This window comes from Fomitopsis serialis, assembly GCF_022376445.1.
Source record: "Fomitopsis serialis strain Sig1Antser10 chromosome Unknown B0H18scaffold_250, whole genome shotgun sequence".
NCBI classification, from domain to species: domain Eukaryota; kingdom Fungi; phylum Basidiomycota; class Agaricomycetes; order Polyporales; family Fomitopsidaceae; genus Fomitopsis; species Fomitopsis serialis.
In genome coordinates this window covers 1-23,940 of record NW_025955210.1, presented here as the reverse complement: position 1 = coordinate 23,940, position 23,940 = coordinate 1, and the positions used below count along the sequence as shown (strand labels likewise).

General features: G+C 55.3%; 4 protein-coding genes across 4 annotated transcripts; 2 read left to right on the top strand and 2 right to left on the bottom strand.

The window, feature by feature from the left end:
* Window positions 1-94: 94 nt before the first annotated feature.
* On the bottom strand, window positions 95-2,903 carry B0H18DRAFT_961220 (uncharacterized protein; the record flags this gene model as incomplete). Its single annotated transcript, XM_048043038.1, has 13 exons — window positions 95-331; window positions 453-572; window positions 666-950; window positions 1,004-1,206; window positions 1,263-1,302; window positions 1,401-1,436; window positions 1,488-1,778; window positions 1,861-2,018; window positions 2,286-2,296; window positions 2,418-2,449; window positions 2,486-2,563; window positions 2,594-2,755; window positions 2,805-2,903. 13 exons carry the CDS (start codon window positions 2,901-2,903, stop codon window positions 95-97), a joined length of 1,752 nt encoding a protein of 583 aa, XP_047885365.1.
* Window positions 2,904-4,125: 1,222 nt separating this feature from the next.
* Window positions 4,126-4,382, top strand: B0H18DRAFT_826411 (uncharacterized protein; the record flags this gene model as incomplete). Its single annotated transcript, XM_048039353.1, has 2 exons — window positions 4,126-4,247; window positions 4,295-4,382. Coding segments are annotated over 2 exons (210 nt in total), but the record flags the coding sequence as incomplete, so codon positions are not given.
* Window positions 4,383-8,711: 4,329 nt separating this feature from the next.
* Window positions 8,712-15,796, top strand: B0H18DRAFT_1127404 (uncharacterized protein; the record flags this gene model as incomplete). The annotated part of the gene is made up of 17 exons (XM_048035278.1): window positions 8,712-8,759; window positions 8,816-9,073; window positions 9,141-9,304; window positions 9,363-9,377; window positions 9,434-9,612; window positions 10,764-10,916; window positions 11,563-12,134; window positions 12,382-12,601; window positions 12,657-12,784; window positions 12,834-13,127; window positions 13,182-13,317; window positions 13,366-13,598; window positions 13,659-14,450; window positions 14,505-14,672; window positions 14,721-14,829; window positions 14,892-15,239; window positions 15,663-15,796. The coding sequence occupies 17 exons, from the start codon at window positions 8,712-8,714 to the stop codon at window positions 15,794-15,796; spliced, it is 3,951 nt and encodes a 1,316-aa protein (XP_047885363.1).
* Window positions 15,797-22,366: 6,570 nt separating this feature from the next.
* On the bottom strand, window positions 22,367-23,902 carry B0H18DRAFT_1127401 (uncharacterized protein; the record flags this gene model as incomplete). Its single annotated transcript, XM_048035277.1, has 6 exons — window positions 22,367-22,888; window positions 22,942-23,025; window positions 23,085-23,115; window positions 23,170-23,248; window positions 23,304-23,420; window positions 23,503-23,902. The coding sequence occupies 6 exons, from the start codon at window positions 23,900-23,902 to the stop codon at window positions 22,367-22,369; spliced, it is 1,233 nt and encodes a 410-aa protein (XP_047885362.1).
* Window positions 23,903-23,940: the final 38 nt, after the last annotated feature.

Below are 23,940 nucleotides of genomic sequence, written 5' to 3'. Positions count from 1 at the left end.
CGTCAACGAGCCAAGGTGCCGAATGCGAAGGCGCACCCTCGCTATGATGTGTCAGACTCAACGCTCACCAGATGTCATCTCAGGTCGCCTGTACCTAATCCGTGCGGTTGTCTCGCTCTTGCTCCCGGATTTCATCTTGATCATTGCCTCCTTCATTGTCCGCTCCGTCAGCACTCGCAAGGGTCTCGCAAGGGTCTCGGCGGTCAAACGTGCAGTGGCCTTTGATGGTGAGTTCCATTGAAACACGCTCACTGGGCAATGTGCTGAGCTGCCACAACCACTCTCGCCCTCTGCATGTTTCGGGAAACTGCGTCACTGCCAAGGACTTAGCCTTAGCGAATGTCAACAGCATGAATATATGTACAGGTAAGTGCTAGCTGGCCCGCGTACAAGACTGAGTCCGTGCAATGTACAGCCTGACCTAGGGCATCTTGAACACGTCAGATTCCGACCTGCCCACTCATCCGCCCACGCGTCTTCTCACTCATCAGCGCACACGTCTCGCTAACGCATTTGCTGACCATTAACTCCGGGTCGCCCGCTCGTTCCTGTCCACCCATCCGCCCATCAGGCTGATTGGTGCGGGACCCGTGCGCATTTTCAAATGCTCATTATAGCTTCACGTACACGAGACTACATCTCCATTTACTACTAGTAGCACTCACCACTCTGACTCTCCGATTGTGCAGACACCTGAAGTACTGGGTGAAGCCAGTCTGGACGCCCTCGCCCTCGCTTTGTAAGACCGCGGCATCGCAAAGTGCGTAGGCAGTGCGAGTTTGCATATACTGACTAAGCAGGAACCGGTAGTAGTAGCTAGGCCTGAGGAACGTACACGCAAGCCACGCGAGGCTCTCAATTTCCCCGATATCAAGGCAATCATGCGTGCGTTCCAGTTTGTGTATGACAGGACTTGGCAGGTGCTCGTAGCACTCACGTTCTGTCAATGCCTACAGAAGTCGTCAAAGCCGCAAATCAAGGCAAGAAACCCAAGGCGAAGAACTGAAGCACAACAGCTAAGACTCAGCAATGTTGGCGAGCGGCGGGCGCGTGCGAGCGAGACGAAGGCGTGAACAGGCGTGAGTGCGGTACGCAGGGTGCGCGGGTGCGCGGTACGCAGGGAGCGGGCAGGCGCGATATGCAGGGAGCGGGCAGGCGCGATATGCAGGGAGCGTGCGGGGCGGTCAGTCACACGAGGCACGGAGACTTCATTCCGCGAACATTGAGTTATTTTTCAGAATAGATGCGGATTCGGGTGATACCAATGAACCACTCTTGATCATCGGATGGGCACTTGGTGCGCTGCAGGCGACGAGAGGCAATGACTCGTGACGATGATAGGTAAGATATTGTACACCAAGACGTACACCGGTATGCTCGCAGCCTTATGTACTACTGACGGTTTCTAAGGAAGGCAAGCTACTCGAGGCGCCATCCTGTAGTGGTTTCAATCAGAAGAGGAGAACTGATAGGTATGTCCCTCTCACCTCGGTGTCCGTGGATCCGAATGACTCTGCGATGCGCACAGCGTGTTCCGCAAGCGGCAGGACGTCGACCCAGTCGATGTCTTGCTGGGTAAGCAACGCTTCCAACGCCAAGCGAATGCCGTGTAGGATCGTCGCTTGACGCATCGGTAGGACGGGTGAGTCGCGCAGGAGGATGGCGGTGAACGCGATAATCATCTCGACTGGCCCGCGCGCAGCATGAACCCTCTGATGCGCGCGTCCGAGTCGGGTCCTTCGCCAGCCCCAGCCGCTGGAGCGAAGGTAAGCAACGGTCTTCAAGAAAGTGCATATTGTGCACGAAGCAAGCATTCAATCAGTCAAGTACGAGTGAGACGAACACATGTTCAGAACTTACGTGCAGCGCGAGACTCTCTGCGAGTAGGTTGGTGCTGGCAAATGCAGCCGGATCGCTGGCACTGGCATGCGAGCGACACGCGATCCCCTTCGACAAACTTTCTTCGCTTGGCAGGAGCTGCTGCAACTGCTCCGCAGTATAGGGCTTGTGGCCACTGGCTATAAATTTGATGATCAGAGGCGGCTCAGTAAGACTCAGATTCTCGGAACGTCAAACGACTCACCAGCACTGCACCGAAGATGAGAGATGAGGCAGCCCATGTCGAGTGCGCGATGTGGGAGACACGAGAGGACTGACCACTGAACTAACTTGTTTTCTATATCTTTGAGAGATCGCCTTCCACGTCCGCCACTTCCGTGCGAGTTTGTGTCAGGGATGTCGGAGGTCCGAAACGGTACGTGTGGTGTGCAAGGTGCAGGACTTACACGGGCTTTGGCTGCAATAGAACATCAAGAAAGCATCCTTCCAATTCAGCGCGTTCAGAAGTCGAAGAAGTCGACAAACACATTAATATCGCAAACATGAAGTGAAACACACCGCGCGGTACTTCTGCTCACCTCGCCAATCGCATCACTCCAGTTTTAGTGAGCTTGAGTCATAGAAGGAGAAGTAACTAACTGCTGACCTTATCACTAGACACGAGAGTCATTCCTAGCTCTTGGGTCTCACGACAACGGCTTCGGCATTTTTCCTCTAAGGTGAGCTATAATTTCAAGATCTCGGTCTGGCGTACTAATCGTGGCGCGAGGTTCCACTGAGAAGCCTCGAACGCACGACTCAGGGCATCGGAAGTTGCACGCATGCCTTCTGAAGAGTTATAGTGCCGGTTAGTCTTTGACATTGGAACTTCGAAGTTTTTGAAACACGCACGAGTAATATTTACCCCTCTTGAATCCTATTAGGCGAAGTGATCATGGCCCAAAACGGTGTCGATGATCAGCTACCTTCCTGCACAGACGGTCTGACTCGTCCGAGTCGCACTCTGAAGTCGAGTCGTCGGTGAGCGAACCAGTTGAGTTAAAGTGCCGGTGAGTCCCTGACATGACACTTCGAATTCGTTGAACACGCACGAGTAACACTTACTCCCCTTGAATCCTATTAGGCGAAACGATCATGGCCCGAAACGGCGTCGATGATCAGCTACCTTCCTGCACAGACGGTCCGACTCGTCCGAGTCGCACTCTGAAGTCGATGATCAGCCTCGTCCGAGTCGCACTCTGAAGTCGAGTTGTCGGTGAGCAAACCAGTTTATCATTAAAAAAAGCGAATATATTCTGATGATACAAAAGGGAATGTAGTCCGTCCTACTGCTGGCAATGGCTCCTCCGAATCGCGTCCAGAGGGGAGCAGAGATGCCTGCCTCCCAGGCAGCATTGCACGCCGGCGGCGAGGTAATCGACATCTCGGACAGAGGTTAGTCATAACCCCTTACTCATGCCGTACATACTCTGATTAGCCGTAGCGATTGACGCAGCGTTCCCGGACGTTGCCCGGGCGGAGGGCGGCGTGCCTGGTGGCTTGCACGCCCCGCCAACGACTGCCACTAGTCTTCAAAACCAACCTGCACCGACGGACAGCTCAGGCTCTCGCTCAGGTCGCCGCACTATCTATCGTGCCGCCGATGTCCCGAGGCCGGTGACGCCAGTAGCGCCACCGCCGTCGATCGCAGTCCCGCCACCAGGCGGATGGCCAAGTTCTGTCAGTAAACAAGGTAAAAAGCAGGTCGCGCACGACATCAACCATTTCTTCGATCACAAAAATAAGACGGAACAAGGAATCATGCTGAAATGGTGTCGACTTTGCATGTAAGTATTACTAGCACCCATCCCTATTGTTCTGACTCGGAACGTGATGCTGATACTGAGTAGGCAGCGCGTGTACGCTGACCCTAATGCCGAGTTTTCTTTGATGGTGGCGTATGGGCCAAATACAGGTGGTGGCGCGCTTCGAGGGCACTTGACACAAGTGCATCCGGACGAATACAACACCGTCTGCGAAGTGACTGGCTGGCAATACTTGAACACGGACCGTACTCAGCCTCCGGACACGTCCACAGCGGCTGGCACATCTGGTACAGCCGCCACGTCACTCGTCCCGACTCTTGAAGCGACTCGACAGGAGTTCACTCAAGACGTTTTTCTATCCTCGTTGGTTGATTTCGTAGTTGGAACCGATCAGGCGAGTTCTACGCCATCTTTTACACGTCTGTTGAGACTGACTTTCATTCAGTCTTTGAATGTCGTCGAGAGTAGGGAGTTTCGGGCGCTCATGCTCGTTCTGCGCTCTGAGTTGCGCGACAAAGACATTCCTCACCGCACCAAACTGCGGGAGCTAATCATCAACCGATGGAAGCTCTTCTTCGAGGACGTCAAGAAGGAGCTTTTGGTGTGATTGCTCTCTGCTCATGCTTGGGGGCGTACTGATTTTGGTAGAGCGCTCCGGGGCGTATCAACTTCACGGCCGATATTTGGAGCGATCAGCGTCGACGGGGTTACCTCGGGGTGACGGCTCATTGGCTCGCCTTGCGCAAGGGCGATGGAGAGTCGTATCTCACGATGGAGTCCACGTTGTTCGCCTTTCATTATCTGCGAGGAAGACACACCGGCGAAAACATCGCGCTCCTCATGATCAACCTCTTCAAGCGTGCGGAGCTCCCCTGCGAGAAGGTAGTGATTCTCTTTCTTAAGTATTAAGCACTGACAACCTCAATCGAATAGATCGGGTTTTTTACCATGGACAATGCGTCCAACAATCTCACATTCCTAAGCAGCTTGGAACGCAACATGAGGCTCGACAGCCCCAACCTCGACTTCGTCGCACGTTCGCGGTATATCCGCTGTTTCCCCCATACGGTCAATATTTGTGCTCAGGTCGTCATCCGTGCGTTCTCGAAGGGTACCATCTCACCTTCTCACGACGAGAGCGACGACGAGGACGGTGAGGATGAGAACGATGGCGAGAATGACATCGACACCGACGAGGACCTCCAAGGAGACGATCTGGAGACCAATGAGTTTAACTACGCTGCCTCGAGATCTAACCACCCAGTTATTCTGCTCATGCGTGACGTCTCCAAGAAGTTCCGGAACTCAGATTTCAACAAGATGAAATTCAAGACGATCTTGCAACACGGAAATGAAACACGCAGCTTCAAGAATGCTCGAACCAATCAGGTCATATTGGTTACGGACCGCGAATTCATCCTTGACGCTCGCACCCGGTGGGACTCTACCTATGCGATGTGCATCCGCTTCATTGAGCTACGACCGGTACGCACTTTCACATAATGCTGCTCCCATTGAATTTACCTTCTTCTATGTAGGCACTGGATACCTTTGGGCTCTTTGAGCGCAACTCGGACATCACGCCAATGATCCCCAACGTCGACGAGTGGTACTTGATCGAGGATCTTTATGAACTGTTGAGGGTACGTCGCGTGATTTCATTGACCCTCGTTATGTTGTGCTTAATACCTATTCCAGCCCCTGCACGTCATGCAAACCATGATGTCGAAGGAGAAGTCGCCGATGCTGGCCGGATCGGTCATGGCGCTCGAGAAAATGATGACGGGGTGGGAGGCACTCTCCAAGAAGAAGCCCCATCTTAAGGGTGTCATCGAGGCAGGACTGAATCGCGCGAAGAAATACTACAGGTTTATGGACGACAGTCCCGTGTACATCATCGCGATGTGTAAGTCTCTGAGATTCTAATCATGCACCTTGCTCACACGGAACAGTTCTCCACCCGCATATGCGTTTCTCGTGGATCGCCGCTAATTGGGGCGCATCGTGGGTCATCGACGCATATGCGATCGTACGTCGGATGGTAAGTATGGCAGCATCGGTCAGGTCGTCAATACATCGCTGATGCTCATATGTACTATTACAGATGATCAAATACTACGAATATGTCAGACCGGCCACGTCCACGTCGTCTGCCGAGTCAACATCTCAGCTGTCTGGCGCGTCGACGTCGCAAGTCTCTGCAGCAGGGGCTCCCTCGTACTACACCGTCGCTGATGCGCTTGGTAACGAGGTCCGCGCAATGGAGACCGACTTTCGTGAAAGAGCTGCACAAGGAAACGACGAGCCTGTGGAAAAAATCGTTGAGCGTGAATTTCAGTCCTACCTTCACTCTCCACCGGAGCGGGAGGACGTCGATCTTCTCAAGTTCTGGCATGTGAGTACATTCCTGAGGTGAAACCACAGCTGTCTAATTTCTTTTTCATCAGAGATCACAGGTCGCGTACCCGATCCTGTACCGCATTGCCCTCGACTATCTGTCGGCACAGTCTTTGTCGGTGCCGGCGGAACATGCTTTCTCGGCCGGTGCGGAGACCGACACAAAGCGTCGCAACCGTACCTCGCCGATCCTGATGGAAGCGCTACAAATGGCGAAGTTCGAGATCAAGCGAAGGGTTAGTAACGGCCAGGAAGACCCAATCGACTTCACTACTGGTTGGCAGTCTGTGGAAAGTGATTTCCAGGTGCTCCCTCGGATGCAAGACATGCCGAGATTAGGCGATCTGTTGCTCAGCGACGCCGAGAACGCTATGGACAGTTTGCTTCGTCGGCTCAACCAGCTAGACCCTGCGCCTACGAACGAGCCGTCGGGCTGAGCTGCCGCACAAGACCTTTGTCAACGTCAATATCAGTGAGTCTTTCAGTGCGGCTTCCTTCGGAATTTGACTCGAATCATTTATGTCAGGCGTCATGACCGTAAACTCGTTGCAATGTCCTGTAGGTCTTGTTAGTACGACTAGATGATCCATCGTCGATTTTCTTGCTGAAACGCGTAGCAGTGATGTCAGTTAAAGTGGATTAACAAGGGTACTTAGAAGTACCTTAGGTCAGATTAACTTGGTACACTAATGTACTTCCTAATCTGTGATCCAGTATTGATCCAGGATTAGCAAATTGGATTTAGAGTTTGGATCAGTGTCATTAATCCTGGGCTAATCTGGGTGGATTAATACCAGCTAATCTGATGAGGCTACTGGATTAACTGATGATTTAAAGTGGATTAAGAAAATAAATGGCACCAGCCAGGATTGAACCCCTGACCTCATGCAATATTACATAATCACCTATTTGAGTCGGACTCTCTGCACTCTAACCACTTCACCATATGGTTGTTATAAACCTAGAAACACAATGCCATATGACACATTCTCTGAATGCTAGACTTAGACATATTCTGGCCCTCTGTTACTGTGCTCTGCACATACCTGGTTAATCTGCAGATTAGTACTGGATTAACACAAGCTGATCTTTCTGGATTAGTGGTGCTAATCCTCAGTCCCATCTTGTCTTAGACCAGCTGTGTTGCTGCATGGATTAACAAAGTTAATCCAGTGGATCAGAGCATACTGATCCAAATCTCAGTGATGGATTAGTGTACTCTAAATCTGATCTCAAAACTGGCTTAAGTGTAGATAAATCCTGGTCTCAGAATTGGATTAACTGTGAGTGTAATCTTGGATTAGAGATTTGGATTGGTACAGTTAATCCAGTTTTAAATCCAATTCTGAGATCAGGATTAGAATGTATTGATCCATGATCTATCTACACTTAAGCCAGTTTTGAGATCAGATTTAGAGTACACTAATCCATCACTGAGATTTGGATCAGTATGCTCTGATCCACTGGATTAACTTTGTTAATCCATGCAGCAACACAGCTGGTCTAAGACAAGATGGGACTGAGGATTAGCACCACTAATCCAGAAAGATCAGCTTGTGTTAATCCAGTACTAATCTGCAGATTAACCAGGTATGTGCAGAGCACAGTAACAGAGGGCCAGAATATGTCTAAGTCTAGCATTCAGAGAATGTGTCATATGGCATTGTGTTTCTAGGTTTATAACAACCATATGGTGAAGTGGTTAGAGTGCAGAGAGTCCGACTCAAATAGGTGATTATGTAATATTGCATGAGGTCAGGGGTTCAATCCTGGCTGGTGCCATTTATTTTCTTAATCCACTTTAAATCATCAGTTAATCCAGTAGCCTCATCAGATTAGCTGGTATTAATCCACCCAGATTAGCCCAGGATTAATGACACTGATCCAAACTCTAAATCCAAATTGCTAATCCTGGATCAATACTGGATCACAGATTAGGAAGTACATTAGTGTACCAAGTTAATCTGACCTAAGGTACTTCTAAGTACCCTTGTTAATCCACTTTAACTGACAAAGATGCGCGTAGCCATGTACGATGCTCAGGCGGCGTGACTCGGATGTGTCAGATGTACAATGTATCTGTTCTGTTACTTCCATGTTGCATGTACGATAGCGTAGGATGACTCAGGTGGTGCTCGATACACGATTCTCGCACTGGATATGTTGATGCAATACACTAGTACTTCGATTCTGCAACTTTGCTGTGTGTAAGATCGCCCGACGCCACTGGCAGTTTGCAAGCGCCCGACAGTGGTGCAATGCGCCTCATCCCTCGCAAGTAATATTATTTGCCGATGTTAAATCTTCATTTGAATCATTCCTCCTGTATGTTATTAGTAGGTCTGTCAGATTTTGTCTCTTATTCTTCAACGCTGATTGCACTAACAACTTTAATCGACTGGTCGGTCAGCGTCAAACGCGCGACGCGGTCCTTCGGCGCTAAAGCACTAGTACCGGCTCCCTCACGTCGCACGACCAGCTCTGAAATTGGTGAGACCTTGAGGTCCCCATCGTCTATCTGAGCAGCGAAAACTGACTGCGTCTAACAGGTTGGAACTTTTATTGGAACTTCTCGCTCCACAAGAAGGCCAGCAGACGGCAGCATGTAACGTGGTCAAGGAGGGCACCGATGATCAGGTCGTCTGCGGAGGAGATGGCTCTCTGGTGCGGATGCCTTCTGGTCCGAATGTTGGCATATTGATGCGTTGCGCGCAGCCGGTACGTGATACTCAGCACCTCATGTATTGTATCAGACGCTGCTCAAGTTTCACCAGAACTTGAACTATCTCCACCTTGACTACAACATGTCCTTGAAGCCGGTGACGACGCTCACGACCAAGGAGCATAAGAAGTCGCGATCCGGCAATGCCTTCCATCTCTGCCGTGAAATCTGTCGTCTCACGAAGTTATTGGTCAACGCGCACATCAAATTCCGTCTCGGCAACGTCGATGCATCCCAGCTCGTGGATGCGTTGCAGTACATCTTCGCGCACATTGGTGCCCTTACGGGAATGTACCGTTACAAGTACAAGGTCAGTCGTCCTCCTTCTCAGCGCAAGTACCCCTCATGCTGACCCCTTCCCGCCGCTTAACTACAAGCACAACACCAAGCTCCTGGTGCTCGCGCTGGAGAAGCTCAAGGAGGCGTATTCGGTCAAGGGCCGCTTGAACCAGTCGCAGCACCAGGAGCTGGCGCTCATCGACACTCTCGTCAGCGTGTTCTCTAAGGACAACCCGCAGGTTCTGCTCTCACTGGGGACGAAGTTCGCATCCTCACCTCGACCCTCGCATCCGTCTTCGATCGCACTGCTTGTTCGGTAGAGTGGAGGTGACTAGGTATGGGTGTAGCATGCCCGCGCTGTGAGTTTCATTCTCACCACTCTTGCACCTAGCGCTGACTGTGGCTGTTCACGCACTGACATACAGACCTGCTGTGGTGTAGACCATGATCAGCATAAGAAGACGTTCTATTTCGTCGAGCCCCATCTCACGGTCACAAACCCGATGTACACGCCTCCGTTGACCACGGACCACCTCATGGGCATCACGTTTAGATCGGCATCTCGAGCTGGTGAGTAATATGTTCATTTGTGGTACGTTGCCTGACTCCGCTGTGCAGTGTAGAATGCATGTTCCATCGCCAGCAGGTCGCACAAGTGTGCCCCTACCGCCTATTCCGTAAATTCGTTCTGTATAACTCTCAATTACCATATGTTTCTAGTTTCGTATCCCATCGGGCTGTCAAATATAGATGTCAGCTGTTTGTTCCACTGCCGCGACGTAGCTACACGATCTTTATCAATTCCAAGTATACATGGTGGGCGGGAGAATAACCTGAGGCTCCCTTAGACTCCCTGATAGCTGGCTGTGATCAGTCGGCTTCAGTTAGCGCCCGACCTGCGTTGATCCTGACTGCCAACACCGCCGTGACAGTCCTCCCTTTAGCTTTAGGCTCACAGCATGCCTGGGACTCGGTGGCGGGTACATGGACTTGAAGCTCTTCGAGAGCACTTCGGCAGGTGTCTGGCTGACTGGTGGCTCGGGCCCGTTTGTATCCCCACTGTCTACGGTCATCGCTTCTTGATCTCGCCGACTACCTCAAGTGTTCCTTCTACGAATACTTCAACATCATTGCAAGCGACCGAACTGTGAAGTCACAAGGAAGGGAGGGATGCAGCGATGGTACAAATGGTGAGTACTGATGTCCGTGTATTCTACGAGTTGCACGTCGTGAGGTCCTTGGCAAGCTCGAGGTAGGTACCATTCGTCTGGCTACGCTTCCGATACCCATCCTCCCGTATGTCTTCCTCGTGTGCGACGTCGTAACGAAACTCCCCCCAACAGAAGAGATGTCATGGACACCGGCGAGTATGGGCGTGAACATGGACAGCGGCAATCGTGAGAGTCGTGTAAAGGCTGCCTAATGTGAGTATGATAGGTATGCTCTTGCTATGTTTCGCCTGCTCGGGTATAACGAGCGTGATCTGGTCCTCAGATATCTGGCAGCCAGACCACATCTTCCGTCTGTTTCCTTCGAAACATTCCCGGCGCGCGAATTTTGCAATGACATGGCCAAGCCACAGTGCGTCCATCTCCTATTCCCACCGGCCCTCCTACCATTGTGACATTGTATGCCCGCACAGACCGACTGCTGCCGTCCGGAATGAAAGTAAGTTTTCCGCGCTCAAAACCTTTGCGGCCATCCACATGCCCTCATCGCAGCGACACGCTCCGTCGCCCAGTGGCTGTTCCTCTCTGTCGACACCGGTTCCATCACCGTCAAGGCGCACATCGTCACCATCGATGAGTGCGAGCCTGCGCAGCCTCGACAATTTGACGCTATTGCGGCCGTGCTCACGCCCACGATGCTCCATGGTGAGTGTGTCAGCGCTGGCATGATTCTGGAGGCGGAGGTCGCGAGGCAACTTGGTGTTGTCAGTCAAATCGCAGTCGGGCGGTTGACGTGTTGCCTCAGGGCGTACAACCTCCCCATGTCCCTCTCGGACCTCCGTGTCGCTACCTGGTGCCAAGGGCCGGCTTCGGTGCTATTGTCAGTCGATACTCTGATGGCTCGACGTCTGTGTCACTCTCGGAGCGCCGAGGCGGTGCAGGTCAGAGTAGCTAAAAGACACTCCAGTATGGACGGTGTTCTGTCGCCGCAGACAGCGTCCATACAAGACATTGTTGGAGGTGGTCAGGGTCGTGGCGGGCATCCCGACGAAGAGCCCTGTTACAATGGCTACTCGAAGAGTATCTGCAATGGTGCGCTGCTCCTCGCTGCCCTTGGACAAGTTTCTCTGTCGAGATCTTCGAATGGTATGAACATTTACCTCGTTAATGCCGAAACTGCTGCACGGTTCCTCGCTAAGGTCTGCACACTCGTGTAGGACTCAGTGCCAGGCGAGCACACAGTTATCACCGGGAACACGCGCACGAAGTAGCGCCAGATCGGCAGCAACATCCAGTATGATGGCAGTATCTCGAGGCCCAGGGCTGTCTCTCGCTCCCACTGCCTTTGCAGGACTGAAGGGCACACGGATCAAGCTCGCTGCGAGCGTCTCCAGCCAATACGAACTTGAGAGTCATACTGGCTGCTACATATGGCGACACGACGAATGCGCAGCGCTGCACACCCGACGTGCCCCACCGTTCTACATCCAGCCATCGCACAATCAGCACGCCGAGCCCAAGGTTCGACGTACAGACTACCGACCAGCACCAAACATCGACGAGTGCAGGTACATTCTTGACGGATGTACCCACTCCGACACCTACTTGCCCGCATCCGCGCCCACGCCAGCAAGTGTAATGCTGAACGTAGAGTCCGTCGTACACGTTGCTGGCCAGGAAGACAACCTGTTTGCACTGCAGGATGACCTAATGGTCGTGCCTTCCGAGCTGCAAGGCCGCACACCGGCAGTAGGGGACGACCGTCTTGCTGTGTGCACCATACGCGCAGGAACCGATCACCCGATCACCGTCGAGCAGACTCGAGCTGACGGGCGGCAGGTCATCTCACAGCCCTACATTGACATGGCTGTCGCGATGATGTGCACGTTCGGTGTGGGTATCATCGGCGAGAAGCATGCAGCGGTGGGCAGGCTCCTCGACGTATACCATCCCGAGGCAGGTGTACACGAACTCACCAAATCACAGCATTGAGTCGGATGCGAGTAGCGCGACTTACGGTAAACGAGTCGTTGATAGAGATCGATAGATAATAATAAGTATTACTTAGCCAATTTCAATGCTATAAAAGAATCTTGAGCCGGCTCTGAGCCACGGGCTGAGCTCGGTCAAATGTTAACTCAGCCAGAGATGAGCTTATAGTTCAGACCAGGAGTTACATATGCAGCTCGAAAGCTATCGCGGAAAAGCCGTATTTCGAGCCGACTTAAGTCGATTAAGCGCCGAAGCCGCGGCAACACTAGACGCAAGAGTGGAAGTAGTAGATGAGAAAGCCGGAAAGGTCATAGGCGATGGACAGACCGTTCAAGAGGCGTGGCGCCACCATCTTGCAAAGAGGAAAAAGAAGGACTCGGAGAGGCAAGGAGACACAGGTGAGTACTGATTGCAGAGCTGCTAATCAAACATTGACACGCTTGCTTACCGTAGATGAAAACGAGTCTCCTAGATTGCTGTGGGAGCCGTTCGAATCCGAAACGGACTGGGAGATAGTGTCCTGGTGCGTCAAAGAGGGTATTAGTCAGGGTGCTGTAGACCGTTTCCTTAAAATACCTTCGGTGCGTTTGTTGCGATCTGTGCAACTCCAGAGTCTGACTGAGTACCCAGGTGAAGGAGAAACTCGGGTTGTCTTACCATAACACGAGAGCTCTCCTTCAAAAGGTTGACTCCCTACCGGAGCGAGCGCGGTGGAAGGAACGATGGTTATCGTTCAAGGATCGGCCAGGCGAACGGCACCTCTTGCAGTTCCGCGACATAATCGAAGCCATCAAGGCTCTACTTGGAAATCCCGCTCACGCCGACCATATCGTTTACCGGCCGAGCTGGATGTTCTCTGACACGTCGAAGAAGAACCGTATTTATTCAGAGATGTGGACGGGGAAGTGGTGGCACGCGGTACAGGTGAGTCGCATTTTGATTAGTCAAAGACGATGACCAACATTACCTTGAATACAGAGTCTCCTCCCGACTGGCGCAGCGTTGGCACCGGTCATCATCTCGACGGATAAAACTCAACTCACGCAGTTCTCAGGCAATAAATCGGCTTACCCTGTCTATCTGACTCTCGGCAACATTCCGAAGGCCCTGCGACGTAAGCCCTCGGAACACGCTTGTGTACTGATCGGTTACTTGTCCGTAGACAAAGTGGACTCAACTGGGCTCACCGAGCGCAAGCACCGCGCTCTGGTGCAGCAGCTCTTCCACTCGTCTGTCAAGATGATACTCAAGCCTTTGATCGAGGCGGGGAAGAAAAGAATCGACGTTACAGGAGGTGACGGAAAGGTTCGCCGCGTACACCCAGTTCTTGCGTCGTACGTCGCAGACTACCCCGAACAGTGCTTGGTCACTTGCACCAAGTACGGGACGTGTAGCGTGTGCCAGTGCCCGGAGTCGGGTCTTGGGGAAGACTCACCGCGAACTCCACGTAGACAGCTGTGGACGCTGGATGTGTTACGCAAGGCGCAGGCGAAAGGGACGAAGGGCTCGACGCCGTTCTTCAATGCGTGCAAGGAGTTTAACGTCTCTGGCTACGTCGTCGAGCCCTTCTGGAAAGACCTACCGTTCACCGACATACACATGTGCATCACGCCCGATGTCCTCCACCAGCTCTACCAGGGAGTCTTCAAGCATGTCGTCGAATGGTGCGGCGAGGTCATGGACGAGAAGGAACTCGACGCACGCATTCGATGTCTTCCGCCCGCGTACGGAACCCGGCACTTCAAGAACGGAATTTCCGCACTTTCACAGGTGTCCGGGAGCGAGCGCAAAGACATGGCTCGTATCCTTTTGGGGTGTCTTGTAGGTCGTGTCCCTAGCGCCATCATCCACACCTTCCACGTGCTCCTTGATTTCATTTATCTCGCGCAGTATCCAACTCACGACGAGACGACCCTGTCGTACATGGACAACATATTGAAGACTTACCACAAGCACAAATCGATCTTGAAGACCCTCGGCATCCGTGAGCACCTCAACATCCCCAAATTCCATTCACTCCATCACTACATCGACTCTATTCGAAACCTCGGGACGACGGACAACTACAATACCGAAATGTTCGAACGGCTGCACATCGACTGTGCGAAGAAGGCGTGGCGAGCTTCCAATCATCGCGACGCACGCCCTCAGATGGTCAAGTGGTTGGACCGCCAGGAGAAGATATCGATGTTCGAAACGCTTCGCCAGAGGCTTCGAGAGGACTCTGGCAACACTGACGACTCTGGTGTCGCTCCAGAAGCCCACTCGCACTGACCCAGAACCGGTCTCATGATGCCCAAGCATCCATCTGTCATCCAGCAACCCATTCAGTCGATCGCCGACAGACACCACGCTCGCGGGTTCACCAAAGCCCTGAATCAATATATATATTCGCTCAAACTCGGCCGTCGACTTACGCCTAAGGAACTGGACATGGCAAGTTCATACCTACCATTCACCCGTCTCGACGTATTCCACAACTTCAAATTCACAACAATTCCACTCACCGACACTCAGCCAGAACGCGACGCTGTCAAGGCCAAACCGGCTTGCGGAACAGACGCAGCAAGGTTCGACACCGTAGTGGTTTTACAAGGCGACGAGGCGGAGGCAACGGGGCTCCAAGGTGAGTTCAGAATACATATTCATGCTTACATTTCATACTTACACACTACTGACTGGGACTAGGTACGAGAATTGGGAGGGTGAAGGTGATCTTCCGCTTACCTCAGAAGATACGCCAGCATGGGATGATGGCGGAGATGCAGGCACCGGAGGAATGGGCTCACGAAGGTCCGTTGGCTTACGTCGAATGGTTCGCTAAGCTCCCGGCCTCAGCGGACCCCGTACACATGATGTACGATGTCCAGAAGATGCCGCTGAGAGCAGACGGGACTTCAGCGGGGGAGATCGTGCCTTTGAGAACGATCCGTCAGTCTTGTCAATTGATTCCGAAGTTTCCAAAGCCTACATCCATCGACTTACCTGCACAAGTACCACAAGACTGGAGCTCGGATACGGTACTTGACAAGGCCAGTAAGTTTCTAATGAACAACTGGAGTAGTAAATACTCGTATCAGACAATATGGTAGCCTTACGAATAATGATTGCGTTGTACACTACAAGATCATTAAGTACTACAACCGTCAAACACTTGGACTACTCTGGTACTCATGCATCGGAATACCGAGCTATATTGAACTCCCGTCCGTTCGTCCGCCCGGTCATTTATCCGCCCGGTCATCCGTCCGTCCACTTCTCCCTCCGCCTGATCATGTGTCCACTCGCCCCGCGCGTCCACCTGCGCATCAACTTGCTCTGCGTGAGGTTCGTGACTCGCCTCTTCCCAGCGGGCCTTCTGTCGCCCATGCGTCAGCTGTACGCACGCCCGCTTGCTTGACCCCTTCCGAGGCTTCTGCGTCGCCATACCCCGAGCGTGCTGACTTATATCCCCTCCAGTCTCCCTCCGCCGCCACCATTTGTCGCCCACCGCCACCGCGCCTCTCTGTGGCTCCGTCTCGACGCTCTGTTACTATCCCATCATCACATTATTTAGTGTGTCTAACCCGTTATCAACGGTAAACCCGGAGTGAGATTCGGCTGTTTGCAACGTTGGCCCGGAGGCCGACCGGAGCAAACACTCGGGCGTTGTAAGCGTTCCGGCCGGTGATGCCTGGCGATGCTGGGAACGTTCTGGCCGGCGCTGAACAGATACAAGGGGAGGTGTGGGTGTCCAGGATACATAGGTCTCCAGAGCCGTCTGGCAGGCTCAGCCGTACAATGCGATTACTCATGTGAAACGCACCGGCCGGGGAGTCAACACGACCGCTCCCAGCGCCCCGGCCGGTGTACCATGAATGCCATGCTACACGTGGCGGCCGTTGTCATGGGGGATTATGGAGACTACAGCTGAGACGTTCCGGCCGGCCATTCGCATAGCATGTATGACCTAGCCCGGGCTCGTCCTGACGGTCCGGCCGGGCTTTCATATAGCATGGAGGGACCTTCCCGGGGCTGGCTAGGCCTGCTCGGCCCGACGTTATAACGGTCCGGCCGGCCTCTCGTATGGCATGTAGGGACCTTCCCGGGGCTGGCTAGGCCTGCTCGGCCCGACGTTATAACGGTCCGGCCGGCCTCTCGTATGGCATGCAGGACCTTCCCGGGGCTGGCTAGGCCTGCTCGGCCCGACGTTATAACGGTCCGGCCGGCCTCTCGTATGGCATGCAGGACCTTCCCGGGGCTGGCTAGGCATGCTCGGCCCGACACTATAACGGTCCGGCCGGCCTCTCGTATAGCATGCTGGCTTGTCTCGCCATTCATACTCTGGGCTTATAATGAATTTCTTTTGGGCGGTCGCGTGAGTGTCACCACAGACCAGGGTAGCATTCAACAGCATCGTATCTAACTACTACATGCATTGCGACTATGTCCGTTATCCCGAACGACTCCGCGCCTGATAGTACTCCGTCACCCAGTCAACAGCGCGGTGGTTTCGAGTGTTCGCTGCTTGAAGTGCAGTCAGTGCGTCAATGCGAGCCATGATGATGGCCTTCTCCGCTTGTAGTTCGGCCACCCTTGTCGGTGTGGCACCGGTGAACGCTGGGCCGGGAACTGAGTACCGAAATGTTAGTAAATCAAGTAATCGCACACTGGGAAACACGACAGTACAGTTTGGCGGCCAGTCCACATCGGGGTGACCGTCTGCCTCCCACAAGTGATTTGCGGGATCGTGACGTGCAGTCATTGTCACCGAAAACGTGAAAAACGGGTCTTCTTCCCTGCCAAGCAGCATGGTCTCGTCGTGTACTCGGTATGCTATAAACATGGTCGCATCAGACCTGACACTCGGCTGTCATAAAGTCCGGATGCACGCCCAAGCCTACACCGCTAACCGGGCTTGCATATGGCATTCGGTTCGAAGCACGCCCCGGACGATGGGTGCAGTGCCGAAGACCAGGCTGCGAAGAGCTGTGTACAAAGGTCACTCACCGTCTTCAGTGCTGTTCTCCATGCCTTGCGTAATTTCTGAAGCCTGGGAACGACTACAATGAGCATAAGTCGCGAAATATCCCATGAACACGTACCGAGGCCTCGCCCTCATTGTCTTCGAAAATGGTTGGATCCGGAGCCCCGCCAGACTCATTCGCACCGTGACGAGACACCGGTTTCTTTTGAACCGGGGCATGAGCTTGGACGCGGGGCCTTGATGTGTGCCCCAAGTTGACCGATTGCGCCGCTGGACTGACGGGCTTAGCGGGTTTGTCCTGACCCACCGCGGCGGGGCCAATCACGTCGGGCCGAGCAACCTTCAGAGCGCGAGGGCGTGGGCGAGGGTTTGTAGAGGCGGGGACGTGGGGCGGGCTCATCTGGGTGGCACCGGCTTTCAGGGATTTGTTCCCTTCGTCCACCATCTCCATGTCAGAATCCGCACTTGTGCTCTGCGTCGCCGGCTTTGTGTGGCCGACAATGACGACGTCGGAGTCACTACTTGCTTCCCCCCCTTGACGTTCGGTCCCACTTGCTTTCCCGTGAGAGGCACCTGTCGAGACAACGGGGAGTAACCCGTAGGCATCGATACCTCGGTGAGGCTCTGATGCAACGCCTTGTGAGTGTAAAGCAACCAGCCCAGCTCCAATGACTTACCGCAGGTTTGCGCTTGAAAGGGATGCCCCATCGTCCGAGCCTGATTGGGCCCCCGGCAGCGACTTGCGCCGGAGGTGGATTCGCCTAGAAGGTGTGGCATCGCAGTAAGCACGAAAACAATGGAAGACAAGATAATGAACAAGGTAACGTGGAGAAGACTTACCTGCATTCCCGGATCTCGGCTTTGTTCTCCTCGGATAGCCTGCGCGCCGTTCGCAACCCCCTTGTCCGCGTCCGCCGGGAGAACCTGTGTGGTGGTTCGCTGGTTGATTGGGTGGATTAGCGCGAAGCATTTGGCAAAGTAGCGCACTACCCGCACTCACCGGAATTTTGACACGCTTCTCCGGGGCCTGCGATGATTCCCCGCCATCCAAGTGATCCGTCTCGCGCCGGGCAGAGTGAGATTGGCCCTGCATACACGTCGGTCAGTGTTAGAGTAAATGATCCAATATACGTACATTGTCGGGCGGGGCATGCGAGCCCTTGCGCTTCATCGGGACATTGAACCCTCCCGGCCGCACACGGTAGGTTGGCGCCTTCATATCCCCGGCTGCTGTGGCCGGAGTTTGCTTATCCGCATTGGCCGTTGTCTGTGTCGCCCGCTAGGACGACCTGTTGTTAGTGTAATACCGAATTTCGAGCTGAACGTCCACGTACCTGAGATTCAGCAGCCGCAGCATCCTTAGCCGTATGTCCCAACGTCACATCGGCCCGAATGCGAGCACTGCTCGAATCTTCCTCTGCTGCTGCGGGTCGAGCGGAAGAACCTATCCGGGGTAGTCAGCAATAGAACACAGAGGGTGGAATACACCGTACCTTGCGTAGACATCTTGGATGATGGAAGGCAACAACAACGCGACGCGCCATCACGATGTTCATGTTCGGTTAATTTTCCCGCGGCCCGCCGTGTGCACGTGACCGTCGGTGTTGATCTTCACGATCGGTGTGGCTTCGGCTCGCTTGTCTCTTGCTTTCATCACCCCGCGTCCACTGTCTGTTGCCGCGCCGTCCTCGCATCCTCATCCACTCTGCTTCGCTTTTGCTCTCGCCCAAAATGTCGACCGACGCTGCCACCGCCACCGCCCCACCATCCGCCAACCCCGAGCCTCCGCGCACGGCAAAGTCGCCGGCGGAAATCGCCGTGTATCTGGAGGAGGCAAACAAACGTCTCGTAACGTTGCTGGGGGGGCGCATGGTTCGTCCGGACGAGGAGGAGAAGCTGTTGGAGGAGATAGTGAGTGTTGCATACCCGCTGTGTATTTCCCGCGTTGTTGACCTTGGACTCTGCAGCTCGATCCTCTCGTGGACCTCTTGGTAAGTGACATGTCTTGCCCATGACAAAGCCATGCTGAGAGAGTGGAACAGCGTGACGCAATGGAGGAGATCACCCTGTGCTGGTCGGAGGACAAGCCTCTCGAGCTGCTTCCACTGTCCCGCTGATGCTGCTCTCGGCCATCCTCGAGATCAACCTTGTCGACTCCGAGGGAGTCCCGGTGAGGCTGTCTCGGATTTCCCCCCTCGATGACAGGCTTCCGGATTGCGAGTGGTACAACCCGCTCGCCCCGCCCGGCTTGTATTCCGCCGCCAGCCACGGCAACGCAGCCGCGGGACCATCCCGCCCAAGCCACGCCGTACGCTTCCGGGACCTTGCGGAAGACGACTCAAATGGTGAGGAGGAGGCTCCGGTGCATGAGGACGAGATGGAGATCGACGAGGACGAGCCGAGGGAATCGCGGGCCGTGGTGAAGAAGAGCAGCTCGGGGAGAAAGAGGTCGGCTGCGTCGAAGAAGCGTAAACGCGCTGCAACTCCGCCCAGGTCGGCAAAAGGTAAACGGCGCGCACGCCCGGACGACGATGACTCCGTGGATGAGCAGGAGGCGGAGGAGCAGGACGAGGTGGAGGAGGAGGAGGAGGAGGAGGAGGAGGAGGAAATCCAGGCGAAGTCGAAGGGGAAAGGTGAGTACCAGAGCTTCGGTCGCGAGGCCATTGGTAACAGACAGGACGTTAGGCAAAGCGGGGCAGAAGGGGATCCTCAAGCGGAACACGCGCGACGCAACGGTGGATGCGAAGGCCGCAAAGGCCGCAAAGGCCGCAAAGAAGGATCGTGCCGCCTGGCAAATGGACTATAACGCGGAAGGCGAAACTCGGAAGGAGGTTGACAAGGACCTGAGGGTACGTTCCGCCTATCTAACCTGATCTTTCCACACTCACATCCTCTGCAGAACCCTCCTTGCACGGCCTGCAAGGGGTTCCCATGCTACATTTCGGTACCCGAGGTGTCAGCACTCCGTAAGGACGGCAAGCCGAAGAAAAGGAAGGTCCCGGCGTGGATTTCTGCCACGTCAAGAAGACACGGTGCGTAGATATCGACACGGAGGGCACCTTCAAGCCACAGAAGAGCAGCCGGGCACATCGTCGAAGAAATCGCCAGGCTCTGGCTCTCGAGCTAGCAGTGTGGTGTCGGATCGGTCGCAGAGTGTCGCCGAGGGTCCCCCAAGCACGGGCGCCGGCTCGGACGACGAAAGCGACACCGGCTCGGTCGCCACAACGGGCTCGCGGCGAAGCACTCGTCGCAGCAATACGCCTTCGCGGCGACCAATGCCCGTCACGAAGCAGCCAGCGAAGCGAGGACGGAGTGCTGCACCATCGAAAGGAAAGGGGAGGGCCGACCACGGCGAGGAATCATCCAAGGCGGATGCCGGCCGAGAGCCCCCACGGAAGCGGGCGAAGACTGCACAGGACCCGCCGCCCGACCCGACAGATATCAGTAAGTGAAAGGTACCCATGCCTCTGGTACTGCCCACTAATGTCGTAGGGCGTATGTATCCAGTGGTTCCGGGCGGGGATGGCGGCTCTCTCGGCGCTCCCGTGGTCGTCTTACAACGTCAGGCCGAGCTCGCCGCGAACACTGAGCTACGTATCCGCGAGCTCGAAGGTAACGTGTGGCGGCTCAACGAGCAGGTGGCCGCCCTGGAGGCGATGAACAATGCACTGCTGGAGCACCAGCGGTTGCTTGGTAAGTCGCACCATGCCCCTCGCTTTCTCGGGCTAACATGTCCTTCAGGTCTTACATTCTTGGGCGGGGGCAATCAGGCGGCGTACATCGAAGCCCTGCGCGACATGGTGGACGGCGGGAACGAAGGGCCCCCTGCGGAGATGAACAGTCCTGGGCGACAGTCGATGTCCCAGTCACCACCACCCGCACCGGAAGCCATTGGGCCGGCGCTGGGAACAGGTCAGGCTCGGGGGGAGGATGTGGAAGACCAGCCGGCCGTCGCTATTGGTCCGGCCCGCCCTCCACCAGTCCCCATGCAAGCATCGCCGCCCAGTGCGCGCGCTACAGTGAGTTCTTTCCACGATGTACCTTTATGTCCGAGCGGCACATTAACGCTGTAACCTAGCCGGCCCCGGCGCAAGCCACATCCGAGGCTCCGGTGCCCGGCCCGTCGACGCAGGGACCCCCGGCGGTTCCCGCTCTGCCACCCCGCCTCCTATGGGCAAGTCGCGAGTTTGGCACAGGCGCGGGCGGACTGGGTAGCTTCATGCCGAGGCCCCTGTTCAGCCAAGTGCCCCAGATGCTGGCGGCCGCCGCGAACGCACCTCCCCGTCCGCCGTCGGCCGACACCGCGCTGCCAATGCCGACAACCGCGACGGGCACTCCGCATGAGGTGAGCCGTCCCGCACTCCCGGCCCCGTCAGGCTCGAACTCCGGCGGCCAGTCTGCACCCGACCCCGATGCAGCCCAGCAAGCTCCGGCGACGCCACCGGTCGTGCCGTCGAAACCAACCAGCCAGTCCTCTGCCGTCCCTGTGGGTTCCTCCAGCATCCCAGATGTGCCACCTCAGCCGGCTGAAGCACCTCCACCTCTGCCCCCTGTCCCAACTGACAATACTGGGACTGAGCCGTCGGCCGGGGCCCCTCAGTCTGGAGACAATGAACCGCCCGTGCTGGGCTCGCAGAAGGACATGAGTGGTGCTAATGGCTTGGAGTGAGAGATGCCGGGGGTCGTAGTATGATAGTGTCCTCGCAATGGACTTGTAACGTAGAGTCCAATATCTGTACAATGTATCTTGTGGCAACGAAATACACAGTAGTTCACTGTTCCTAGACTGAAGCGAGCACCGAGCTTGACCGCCCACCAACACTCAACCAACTCTCGGCCCGAGAATCTCACCGAGCTCTCGCCGAGAGTCTCAACGAACTCTCGGCCCGAGAATCTCACCGAGCTCTCGGCCCGAGAATCTCACCAAATCCTCGGCCCGAGAATCTCACCAAATCCTCGCCCCGAGAATGTCACCGAACTCTCGCCCGAGAATCTCACCGAGCTCTCGCCCGAGAATCTCACCAAATCCTCGCCCGAGAATCTCACCGAACTCTCGGCCCGAGCAACTCAATCAACTCTCGGCCCGAGCATATCCTCAAACACTCGGCCCGAGAGGTCCATGTTAGGAGTGGGACAGACAGCATCGTGGGCATTTCATTGCAATTGAGAGTGTACAAACGTGACATCAGGATGATCTCTAACGCCGGCGAGTGGACGATCTGGTCGCCTTCGTGCTCTTTGCCGACCGCTTTCCCGGCGCCGGCGATGCAGACACGTTCGGCTTGACCCGTTTTGCCCGGGCACCGATGGCGGATGATTTCTCGGGCTCTCCATCCGCCTTCCGCTTTTTCTGCGTGCGGTATGCCATGTCCGACCATAGGTCCGCGATCTCGGTGCAATGTTCCCCCAATTCCTCGACAAAGCGGTAAGTCAGTTGGGATTCGTGCACGTACTGCGGGATTTCCGCCTCCTCGTCACTCCGGTGCTCGGTTTTCTTCTCGACGTCCTTCACAACCATTGCAATGGCCAGTGTGACCATGAGGCCGTCTTCCCGGCCCATCGGAGTGTCGGTGAGGCTTGTGCGGATCCTGGTGAGCCAGGAGCGGAACTGCGTGAGGACACCCTTGTCCCTATGGATATCCGGAGTGCACCTTGCACGGCGGTACTTCCAACTGGCCCAATCCCACTTCGTCTTGGATTGCCATGCTCCGGTCTCCGGCTGGTCGCTGCTCGTCAACACCACGCAGCCCAGGCTTCAACTGATACACCCACCAGGTGGTGCAGATTGTCTACGAGCTTCATAACGCCGTCGTCCACGGTTAGCTCCCTGATCCACTGCCGCCTTTCCTCCCAAGTCTTGCGGCGACGGCCGGGCTATCCTCGTGTGGCTGTGGTCCAGGACGACCCGTGCGCACGGCCGGCGCGTCCTTGTCTTCTTCGGCTTGACTACAAAATGGAAGGATGTTAGATGTGGCACATGCGACACTGACCGTTACTTACCCGCGTCGGCAGAATACCACCTCGTTGTCGTCGTCGGCATCGGATTCGGCCGAGCCTTCTCTTCCGACTGGCCCAGCTTCTGGTTTGCGTCAGGCTGCTTGGCGACCTTGTCGGTTGCTGATCAGTGGTGGTACGATACCTTGGTTTGGGCTTGACGGGCTTCCGGCTGACAGAGGGCTCGGGGGCAGGCTCGGGCCGGTCACTGGTGGGCTTGACACCCGCTTTGCCGCCCGGGACTTGCTCGCTGCCGGCTTTGAGGTCGTGTTGCCCGCTTCGTCAACGACCTTGCCGCCGCTGCAACTGCTGCGGGCTTCTTGAGTCTGCCCGACTGACCTGCCGTGACCGAGCTGTCATTTCCGGATGCCCGACGAGTGGGCTCGGGCTTCGACGGCGCAGTACGTGGAACGATACCCTTCCCTTTGTCCTTTCGGGCTGGCGGTGGTGCGTCCTCATCCGGCGACGCGGGAACCACTTCCTTTTTCTTTCCCTTGTCCTTGCGCTTCGGGGACAGTTTCACCGGCTGCTCCTCCTCATCTGTACTGAAGTCAGCTTTGAACACCTCGCCGAAGTCCTCCTCTCCATCGGTCTCCACCGCAGATTCCTCATCGCTGGCGACGTCGGGGAGACCGCCGGCGACGTGGGCGAGACGGTCCGGGAGTGGCTTGCCGAGGCTTGGGGCGTGGCGCCTTGCCGGAGGTTTAGGCCTCAGCTCCTGTGGGACGACGATCTCCATCTTGGAGTTCTTCCACGCCCTGAATCGCAGCACGGGAC